Source organism: Acanthisitta chloris, unplaced genomic scaffold, assembly GCF_000695815.1.
Source record: "Acanthisitta chloris isolate BGI_N310 unplaced genomic scaffold, ASM69581v1 scaffold45384, whole genome shotgun sequence".
Classification (NCBI taxonomy): domain Eukaryota; kingdom Metazoa; phylum Chordata; class Aves; order Passeriformes; family Acanthisittidae; genus Acanthisitta; species Acanthisitta chloris.
Window position 1 is genome coordinate 4,437 of NW_008671819.1, and position 11,779 is coordinate 16,215.

At 41.8% G+C, this 11,779-nt stretch overlaps 1 protein-coding gene across 1 annotated transcript in view; it reads left to right on the forward strand.

Moving 5' to 3' along the window:
• The window catches only part of ANKRD29 (ankyrin repeat domain 29), a gene marked incomplete at its 5' end in the record, with an annotated part of 20,544 nt that overhangs the window by 3,005 nt on the left and 5,760 nt on the right, over positions 1-11,779 (forward strand). The window contains 2 exons of the mRNA XM_009074229.1: positions 5,059-5,157; positions 8,125-8,223. Coding sequence (XP_009072477.1) covers positions 5,059-5,157; positions 8,125-8,223 — 198 coding nt within the window. The remainder of the gene's footprint in view (positions 1-5,058; positions 5,158-8,124; positions 8,224-11,779) is intronic.

The following is an 11,779-nucleotide window of genomic DNA, read 5'->3' on the forward strand; positions in this document are numbered from 1 at the left end:
AAATTGTGACTGTTTAATGCAACATGGAGTGCAGCTGTGGGAAATGGCAATGCAGGAGGTTGCAATGTTAAATACAAGAGCTAGATTTTAAAGTGCTGGATAATCTCATGTGGGACAGAGTTATTGGGAGAAGCTGCACATTAAAATAAGGTTTGCTTCTCTGACTTTTATTTCAAGGTATAGGTGAGGGTTAGCAAGGTTCAGAAGGATCATCCTGCCTTGCATTCAGCTGCTTACAAGACAGAGGCTTACTATTTAGAGGGATGGTTACATTTTTGCCTAATCTTTCTACAGCCTGTGAACTAGGAGTTTGTTAGGAGGCCAAGATTTGATCTGGAAGGTGAACAACAGGCTTGAAATTGTCTGATCTTTCATGAAAACATATCATCTTTTATGAAGCATGCAAAATATATTGATCTGAGACATTAGGACAGATTAAAGGGAGCAAAGATCTAAATTATACAAAATTATTCCTGCATTCAGCTGCTCCAAATGGCTTCCATATTTGGACAAATGCATATTTGGCCTCTACTGTTGCTTACCTTGAAACTTTGCTCCAAGTTTTTCCTGACTACCTCTTCTGAATCTGGACCTGACTTGACTCATGTGTCTATCTGAAGTATCATTTAAGCTGCAGTTTGCTCTTCCTCTCCAGGCCATAGTTTTCTGCCACTTCTAGACAAACTGGTTGTAAGGCAACACCAACTCCCAGTGGATGTAACATAAGAAACTAGTGCGTGATGTGATTGTGAGGGTATTTTCCAGCAGCATCACCCAACCTGCCTGTCCAAGCACTTCCTCCTTCTCACACTTCTTCAACAGGTGTATCAGTAACTTCAGCACTCACAGTGTGACAGAAGTTATAGTGTCTGAAAAGGCTCTTAGAAGCTGAACAAGGGATAGCTAAGTTAGCATGAATCTGTGCAAGATTAAAGTGACACTTGTTTAAAAAGTTGAGGTTACCTATCATGTCCACACCCTCTTTGCTGCAAGGATCTGTGCTCTCTGAACAGTGGTATGAGGGCTTTGCTAGGTGCTATCCTGGAAATTTCCATATTCATTCTTTCACTTGTACCTTTCTTGGGTACTGCAGCTCTTCTTCTGAAATGAAGATCTAGATGCAGGAACCCAATTACTTACATTTTCCAGACTGGGCTTTGGTAACCCACAAAATCTTTAGACTGAGACTGGGTAGGAATCTAACTTATGCTTTGTGCAGCAACATGTACCTGAGCAGGAAGCACCAGTGAGATCCAGTGCTTTGGCAAAGCAAATCTTCCATTGGCCTTCTAGTGTGGTTTTGTATCAGTTCAATTTTCTGGTTTAATAGTGTGGTTTTCATAGCTTGGAATTATTCTATGGTTCTGTTAACAGCTGACCAAGGTAATAGGCTCCTCCATCCCTCCCAAACCCCAGAAACAATAGAGCTGACAAAATATGCTTTTTCTGGTCAGAGATGATGCATTTTCTGACTAAGGCACTCAGCTGGGAGCAGGAAAAGATGTGACTGATCCTATCTGTTTTTAAAGGGCACTTCAAAATTAATCAATTTGCAAAGAATGTATGTATTTCTATTATAAATGGAGACTGGAATTGAAATAAGCAAACAAATTGAATATATCCTGGAAGACAGAGACTTTAAAGCAAGAAAATGCAAAATTAAGATATTTTTCATGTATTTGTCTGTAAATTGTAATTGCTACATTTGTTACTCATATATGAGAGTGCTGGAGAAATATCTTAGTATAGTTATGCAATTCTTGCTACCCCTTGTATCATTACAGCTGATATTTGCTATGGCAGGCAAAGCAAACATGTTTTAAAACAGTGTAATAAAATAATTAGCAATAAATGCTGATGTTGTAAATAGAATGAATAGTACTATTGAAGGTTAATTATTATATATGCATTATAATATACATATTATTCAATAGTATTATTCTGCATTGTCCCAGTCTGACATCCCTAGCAGTATGTAACATCAGTTGAAACTTTTTTCCTTTTATTCTGATAGATGTTATAAGCATGTGAATTCTTAACAGGGTTTGCATGGTGGCATGTTTTCTGGGCAGTGCTGCAGGTGGAATGGTATGTCAGAGGCTATTTTTCAGCAGGTAGTGACTGCAGCAGATCAGTTCCCCTCCCATTTCAGAGATGGTAAACCAACATAGAATTCTAAGCTTTTTTCAGGTGATGATGACAGAGGTGAAGGAAGGGGTAGGCAAATAGGAAAGTCTACACTAGTTGGCATGGTCTTACTGGGTGCTGCAGTTTCACGTACTTACACTGGAGATTGGCAGCTGCTATTATGTGCTGTTAGTGAGGAGGACAGACACTGTGGGGGCAAGAAAAATGATTTCAGGGGAAGAATTGCAGAGCTAGCTGAGAGAAGTGGCTCCTATTGGAGCTGGAAGGGTTTGCAGTGCAGGATTAATAGCAGCTTCATTGTGTCAGGAAAACAGGATATGAGCAAGAAATGAACCTAAGGCAATGTGCCTTCCCTCAGAGGCTGCACAGGCGCCTCCTGCCCCTGCAGAAGGGTGATTGCCCCAGGAGTGCCTCAGTGCTTGCTCATGTGACCAGCTCCCACTTGCTGCCCTACGCAGAGTTTCCAAGAGGCTTGCCAGTACTAAAGATGCTGCTTCAGCTGTTTTCTTCTCTCAGCTGAAGCCTAAAAGGAAAGAGGGAATCAGATGGCTGAAAGCAATATTAAAACTCTGCCATTTGCTTTTTTTCCCCCCACATAACTTACCTGCCTTACCTATGGTCTGGAGAACATTGGAGTCTCCAGCTAGAGCTTGCTGAAGTAAAGCATAAGAGAAAGCCAGATGAAAGATCAACGTGGGTGAGGGGGAAACTGAGTTTTCTCCTTCTAAGAAACAATGGACCTTCACACTGTTTGACAATTCCTTGATTTAACAAAGTGCCATTTTACTGCATGGTCAGTGGAAAAGATTCCTTGCTCCTACTCCCCTTTCTTACAGCAAGATTTATATCTGGGGTTTTTTCACAGTGGTACCCCCAACCCAGACCATGCAGAGCAATCCCAGTCCCTTCTGTTGAATGTTTTCAGCTTTGTACATCAGACACACATTTATCAGTAACTAAACAACAGTCTAAACAGAAACATGCTTGTTGAAAACACAAGAATTTTAGAAAACAAAAGCCAGACCATAACAAAGCAATAAGCAAACTGTTCCCATATACACATCTCTGAGCCGCCTCTATTTACTCTCCATGAAAAGAACCTCAGCATTTTTAAGCTTCCTAAAACCTGTCCCTCCCTGTCTCGCCACAGAGGACCTCCAGTCTGGATAGCACAGTTTCTCTTCTTATCTCACTAACCTTTCTCTCTCCATTTCCTTCAGGGGACAAGTATTTTTAAAAATCTCTATTTATTTGTTTTTAGTCCTTTGATCTGGTAAGTCACCACTTGAGCGAGGTGCTTGGAGAAAGAAAATAGGTTTCACGAGGCTATTAGCTTTTGGCCATTGTCTTTTAAGTGTGTATAAGGTGTTTTTTAATCCAGGAATCATTGTGATTGCTTTTGTGTTTTGTTCCAGCAGTTCCTATTAAATTAGGATAGTTTAATTTGACAGGAAGGTCTAATGACTCGTAGCTATAGAGAAACTTGAGTCCACTGACCTGAATACACACTATATTTATTCAAATAATACAGATTAATAGGCAATTCTTAGATTGTCACATAACAACTTAATATCTGTGACTTTGCTGACACTCAGGTCTTCTTTGCTTTTCAGTGTCATAGGGAGGAAGGGTGAATATGAGGGCAGCTATAAACACTGCCTGTGGGTTAGTTCAGTCACGTCAGAGCTTGAGTTTTCATGAGGCTGTTATAGCCACGAAACAGCACCACCAATTAAAAAATTAGCTTGGCATTTCCCATTATAAAAGATCCATTTGGCCATTCAAGCTGTAATTTCTTTTGTGGATATCTGCCTGTGTAGAAAATTTCAGACAAAACTTTGGAGCTGTTTCAGAGGATAAGTCTGAGGGAAAACAAAATCTTGTGCCCACATTCACAACAGCTCTAGAAACCATTTGTCTGAAATACTTTAGATAGCTTATCTTGTGGAGGAGAGGCTTGAGACTGGGAGAAGGCAGGGAAGGAGAGAGAAGACCTGTGGTGTGGATATTTTGGGGTGTGCATCGTCTTCGCACAATGGCATGGTGCCATCCCAGGCAGAAGAACTTCCTCTCCATGTAAGTGTCAGAAATACTGGTCATTTTTGAGTGGGGCACAGTGAACTTAAGACAGCAAGACCCACGTTCGCTATCTCACATTTTTCAGCTGGCTTGGAGTCAATTGCCAGCAACATTTAGGTGTTTCCTTTCTCAGACAGCTCCCCAGGAAGTGTCTCTACAAGCAGGATTTGATGCATGTGCCTAGGTCTCCCTTTAGTGGTGATGTATAGCAACTATAACTGCCCAGGATTGATCCTATCTACAGGGATCACTTATTAAGCAGAAGTAACAGGACTTTCACTGATGGTCCTGGGTTTGGTACAATTCACACTTCCACAGTTAACTAGTGTACTTTAAAAATACTTCCTCACTACTCATCTTCAGGCCAAGAATCCACAGATGAGAGGCAGGACACAACAGGGCACAAGGTTCTGCCCAAAGAAGAGCAAATGATCGATAGGCTTTGGAGCAGCAGAATGGCATGTTGTCCTTCCATAGGTGAAAGAGCTTGGCAGGCATGAGGGATTTGGCTGTAAAAGGAGCTTGAAGTTGTGAAGAGAACAAAGCTTGTAGTGGGAAGACAGAAAATGAGGAACAAAAAGCAAAATTTTCTTACTTCCTGTCCCTCCCTAAAAAAAACTCAGGAGAAAAGTTATAGTAATAGAGCTGAGTGTAAAGATTTATGTGGCAAGACGTGGTACTAAAATTATGAAAAATTCAGTAGCTAGTCACTACAGAACTGCTGTGAGCCAAGTTCTGAAAAGCCTTAAGATTTGGCACTTTTTTTTTATGGTGATGTTTGGTCCAGCACCTGCCCTCTCACCTGCTATTCTCCCCTTTGCTTTTTCACAGGATGGAGGTACAGCTCTTTTAGCTGCCTGTCAGTATGGGCATGCAAAAGTAGTGGAAACTCTGTTGAAGCACGGTGCCAACATTCACGATCAACTTTATGTGAGTTATTTGACACAGCTAATATTGACAACACTGGTGGTGGAACAAATGTGCTGTTGCTTGGACAACAGGAGACACTCTGGCTCCAGCACAGAGAGGTGTTTGCCAAACGTTGTGGTTTTATAGTACTCTGCTCTTCTAAGATGTGAATTTTGTTAACTGTTTGCTTTTCATAATGCTGAGAGAAGTAGCACAAAAGCAGAAAAGATGCTTTGGCTGTCTTTTGGTTCATTACCTGTATGAAGGATATGTAACCATCAAATCTGGATCAGACTTGTGCTATCCATTAGCCTTGAACAATCATGTTCTACCATGATTTGCAGAAGAGTGAATAGCTGTAAAGCCTCTGAGGTACTAGAGACATCAGTTTTCTGCCAGAAAGGGTAGTAAAAGTTAAAATCTTTAAATGTCTTCAAGGTATTTTTGAAAATATCAGTTAAAATTATATTGTTTGATATTTGTGAATCCTCGGTTTGATGGTGTTTTGGGCAAAGAATGGTTAAAATGGCTGAACTGATGTGGTTTAGTTGACTTTTCAGAAAGGTGGATTGAGCCAGTGAAGTTCTGGATTTAATTTACTCCAACAGAGGCACAGATAAATTGAGCAAGCATTCAACAGAAACGAGTGGCACATTTTCCCTCTGCTTCCCACCGCTCTTTCCTACTCCAGGGCACTCAAGACTGCAACAAGCAAGTTGTTCCCCTGGGGATATACAAGTTTTTTTCAGCTGTTTCCATTGGCTTTGGATCTGCAGGATGCTGTTTCACTGTTAGCTCCCACGAGTATGCATGGGAGCCCAGGGCTGGTGACTGCAGAATCCACCAGCACACTGGGGCCTGTGCACAGTCATACAGGGGTTCCCCACCTCTGTGCTGCACTCACCCTGGATTTATAAAGAAGGCTTTTCCACCCTCACTGCTGTGCAAATAGCAGTTGTCATTCTGAGGGCAGTGATTCATACCTCTGCATGGTAATCTCAGGGGTTGCCACTCAGTTTAAAAATAGCCATGCTGCCACGCCTGCCAACACCTACCCAGAGGTGAAGGCAGTAAAATAACTTCCTTGTGGTGTCTCCTGGAAATGAGCAATATTTGCAATTGGATTTAGACATGTATTTTTATTGCTCACAGACATTGGGCAAAGCCAGTCAGAAACAGCTGCTTAATAAAATAAGAACATGATCTCTTTAAAATAAACACTAGCCTGGCTCCTTTTGTGGGACATGGCCAAGCTGCATTTGCAAAGTGATATCTGGGTGGCATTTTCACTGACAGGCAACCAAATGAAAGGGATTTTAAGCATGTATTTGGGTACTTCTCCCAAAACTTGATGATGTTTTTGTCTTAAATTGACTCACATGAGGGATCAGGAGAGAAGACAAGGGAATACCCTAACTAAATTGTATTTCTTGCAGAAATATATTATAGCCTCAAAACAGCTTTCCCATTACAGCATCAATTCAAACCCAAGAGGTGACAGGGAATGGAAAGTTCTCCATCTTGACTGATGTTACAATAAAGAGCTTTTCTAGTATTACACAACCTTGTTTACTTTCTAAACTGAAGCGTTCTCACTGTACCTGTCTCTGGAGAAAGCCTGCAAAGGCTCTGATACCCATCACCCTTTCTCATATACCCACATAGCAACCAGAGAAAACAGCCCTTCAGAGTGCCCAGGGATGCATATTTACAGTACCAGCAGACACCTCTTTTGCTTACCAGGATATTTGTCTTGAAATCAATGTCAAACATTCTACATTCAGTCCCTGGGGCACCATATTCAGCTCATGCTTCACCAAGTCTGTGCTGAGTTTTGCAGGAAGAGAAGAAACTAAGCACTCTCTCAGCAGACAGCAGTATTCAGTCCCAACATAGTGATACGCCAACAAGGTCAACAACAGGCTTTCACTAAAATGCCCAGCATTTTGTGATAAGCATCTGCCTGAGTTGGCGTGAGATGTGTACTTGCACATCTGAGATGCAGTGAAGGGGTTCGTTCATGTCTCTATTTAAACTGAGAGTCTCATCTCCTGGGAAAACCTGCTCTAGCACGTTCTGTGCTAAGTGCTGTGGATCTAGGATGGGTAAACACCTGTCCCACCCTCAGTAGAGATTTCTGCTTCCAGTTGGTTGGATGGATTATAATGCTGTTTGAAAATGTTTCATCAAAAAACTTAATGAAATGTGACTTTTAAATTTTCTTCCTAAAGAAGGAGTTTCTGTGAAGTCAAATTCTGAGAGTATCTGCACAGGAAAGACATGTTGAAGAAAGATGAAACCCCATATTTGTTCACAATTTGTTCTTTCACATGGTTTTTGTAGGAAAACACTGGGCTCTAATAGAGCTACATAATATTTTAGATCATAATATTACAGTCTCTTCTACAGGATGTGTCAGAGCAGTGGCATGGTAGTTGCTGGAGTGGCACAGTAGTGTGGCACAGTAGTATGACACAGTCATTACTCCTCAGCCTCAAGGGCAGAATTCAGTGCTGGAGTCTCCAGTCTAGCAAAGTACTTGAACATATTTTCACCATGTGTTTATACAGCAGAACACTTCTGCATGCACGTGTGGAAGCTAAATGAACCTATACTGCTATACAGGAGAGACAGATAGATAGATAGATAGATAGATAGATAGACAGACAGACAGACAGACACTCTCTAGTTATGTAGATCAATGATTCAATGAATAAGCCTCTTACTATTCCAGACCCAGGATTTAATGCTCAGGTTGATAAAATATATGATGGGATCCACTACTTGTGCATACTGAATTAACATGTTACCATAGTTTATTATGAATTAGACTTTGGATTTTGGCAATTATTTCTTAAGGATGGCTGTATATCTGCTATTACTCAGCAAAATGTCTTAAGACTGAGAACTTGGTTCAGTTTCATTTGATTTTGCGTGGAAAAATGGCATAATTTCAACACAATGTAAGATGGATATGTTTGTTGTTAGGATGGAGCTTCTGCAATTTTCCTGGCAGCACAAGGAGGCTATCTGGATGTCATCCGACTGCTACTTTCTTCAGGAGCAAAGGTTAATCAGCCACGGCAGGTATGCTCAACACCTCAGGGCAGAGCTGGGTTCTAACTTTTTACAGTTAGGAAAAATTAACACTGGAATTTTCCCCAGGCATTGGGTGGTCTTTCACTGCGAGTCAGTTTGTGGCTGTGCCCACATTCGGTGTTTTAGTTCAGACTGGTAATGTGATTTTGAAGTGAGTACCTCAGTCATTTCTGCTTGCATGCAAACTAGATTGTTTCTGGAAGAAGTGAAACTGAAAGCTCTGTTCTAGGCCTGCACCAGTTGTGCTTAGATCCCGTGAGTCACCATCGCTGGAGGTACTTAAAAGATGTGTAGATGTGGCACTTGGGGACATAGTTTAGTGCTGGACTTGGCAGTGTGGGTTAATGGTTGGACTTGAAGATCTTAGAAATCTTTTCCAACCTAAATGATTCTACGGTGCTAAAACAGATCAGGCCCCTGACTGCTCCTTTGAACAGGTTTGTACCACATGCACGTGTGGGCCAGGGACCAAACTAAATCAAAGTAAAGTCTTCCAGCTGTGTATAACGTTTCTGTAATGGCCTTGCACTACCTCTTGCGACTACTTCTGTTTGTATTGTACCATGTTACTTGTGAAGGTCTATACAGCTACCAAATCCCAAAGTTCTTTTGGAAATCCTTTGAAAAGCTTTTGAAAATCTGGGAACTCTACAGGAAGCCACTACTAAATTTTGTATATTGAAATCTCCAGGCCTTCAGTACTGTGGCTTTGGCGTGGAAGTTGATCTTTGACAAAAGCTTTTATTTTTGTTTTTAAATTTTCTTTGTTCTACTTTTTGTCATCCCTGTGCCCTCTGAAACTCAGGCATGAGTGTTACTTTCTTCTCTGGAGTTCTTGATATATGTGGAAAGCCTTTTGTTAGATTTCCAGCTCGTTACTCTAGTGGCCCTGATCCTGCAAACACATTTGACCAGTGGCAGCTGTAAGCATCAAATTAGCTCCTTTGCAAGCAGTGGGGCTGTTGTTTGTTCATTAAATGATATGTGCTAGCTAGATTTGTGCCTGGTTCAGAGGTCCCTACTAGGGGGCTAAGGGCTAGTGCATCACTGTATGCTGGTGTTAGGTAAGGGGTACAAGAGGCTTTCTAGGTGTTTAACTATGGGATAATTAGGCAAACTTGGCAAACAGAGACATATATAAAAGCTCTATTGATTTCCAAAAAGAGGGTTTCTTCACTATTTAGCTGTTTCTTGACTCTAAAATCATTGCTTAAACATCCAGATATGGGAGTTGCACCGCTAGCTTTGCACTCAGCACGAAGAAATGTCTGGTTAGAGACAGGGCTTCCCAGGAATCTCTCCTGTGGTCTGCTGCAACCCTGCAGGCAAGGTAGCTGTCCTGGGTCTTCACTGCACATTTGAAATTGATGGGATAAGGTCTTGTCCTTACAATCAGTTATGTATGTCTGCCAGGTGGCTGTGATCACTGACTGTGACAAGTGAAAAATCAGTAGGCAAGAGCAGATGAACGTGAAAGCATAACAGTGCACAGCATGGCATGCAACAAGCTTTGCCAGGTATTTTCAGTTTTTCCTTTCAACTCCACCAAAAGCCTGACAAATCATAGCCTGGCAACAGAGACTGATCTATATGACTTCTGCTGCATCTGTAGGTCTGTGTATGCTCCTAGCTGTGGTGTAAAGAAACAGGATTAGTACTTTAAGTGCCTAAACAAAAGCAGTTTTCCTGCTGTCCCTACCCCCACCTCCCAGGACCAGAGCTGTGCTGGCAGCTACTCCCTGTATTGTTGCATTAGCTGCTGCTTGGTTGCCTTCACACTGTCTCCCAAGAAAAAGATTAAGAAATGTTAAAAGCTGTTAATTACCACAGTCTAAAAGATCAATATAGAAGGAGAGATCAAGGTATGCATGCACTAATGCCTTTTAAGTCAGTCAAAATAGAGTTGAGGAGCCTTAGATTTAGCTGAACCATGTTGCCATAAAAACTGCATTCTGCTACCCATAATTACAATGCACCAGCTAATTCTTTCTGACACTATTTTTTTAGCGCTCTAATCCAAATTCTACAACACAATGTTTCATGAGGCATTTTTAAATCTTAGTTGGGGCAAGGACTTTTCTCTGTGTGACTGTTCCTCCTGGCTCCTCTGTTTCATCTCCAGCAGGACAGGTTTACTTTGCTTCAGGGTACCTCCAATCCCTGCTAAGATTATGCCTGGATAAGTGTGTGGCATTTGTATTTCGGCCCACTGTAATCTGAAACATTTCCTTAACAAATGGAACATTTTTACTGTTTAATTAGTCAAGTAATGGTTGGATGGACTTCAGTCTCTTTCTTACTAACAAACGAATTTGTACTTTGTTCGAAGGTGGCATGTTGGTCTTGAGGAATGTAGCTCTAGATGGGGCAGGTTCCATGCCAGATGACTCTCACGGTCAGTTACAAGTACATCACTCTCACTGTGGTAGGAAACTTAACCTCAAATATGGGGCTGCAGAGTGCCAGATGTGAGTGTATGTTTCTCCTTCCTCATGGTGCCCAGGTTTTCCTCCCTACCTTGTGAATTTGGGCGCTTAATTCACATGCCTGAGCATGTGCATCTACTTTGTATGTCTTGTCCTGCTGCTGCAGTGGGTACCAGTTCCCCTTCAGTCTGGTGTCCCACCTCCCAGTCCCACGTGGATGGTCCTGATACCATAGTGCATCTCAGATGCTGCTGGCAGTCCATGCACAGGCCCTTCAGCTCAGCTCTCACAAGACCAAATAGTGAAACTTCCTGGCAAGTTTCTGCCCTGGCAAGGGCATTTCTCTTGGGTTTTAGTTGCCTTATGTTCTTTCCAATATTGCCGAGCCAGGCAGAAATTCTTCTGTCATTTTTTTGTCTAGACAGAGCTGGGGGCAGTGCCTGAAGCCTGGTGCAGGAGATGTTTCTATGCTTCTCCAATTCAAAAACAAAGCAAGAAGACTCTTTGCCAATGAACTTTACACTGTTTTGACAGACTGTGTCCAAGCAGGCTTTAGTCTGGCTGGCCAAGCAGGTAAAAAATAATCTGAAAATTAATTATTTTTTCTTGGCACATGATATGCAATTACACATACATGTAATCCAGTAAACCTATATAGAGTGGACTTCAGACAAGCAAGCAGCTTGCTTTGAGCAAAACTTCAGCTGGTGTAGTGGTGCAAGTGGACTGCTGGGCAGAGCATGGAGGAGATGACACTGAGTAGCCTAAGAGTAGCAGGAGTCTCTGCCCATGGAAGCCCTTACCGGGAATTCAAGGAGTCTTTCACCCTCCACCCTAATTTGGCCTTTTCTAAAACTTCAAGCCACAAGAAAACATTGAGACTCAAAGCAGAATCATTAGTTAATGGGTAAGAGAAAGAGCATCAGAAATTTTAGTCAGAGTATCTTTGGAACTGCTGGCTGCTGGATATAATGAGGTGGAGTCTGTGTATACTAGCTTCTAGTCAAATGTGGAAAAAAATAACAACTTACAGACACATGGGCTGTTCTAGTAATACAGTGGTCTGCAGTCTGCTGGGTGGACAGAAGAAGGAAAGTATTTTTTGAACTGCATCTTTC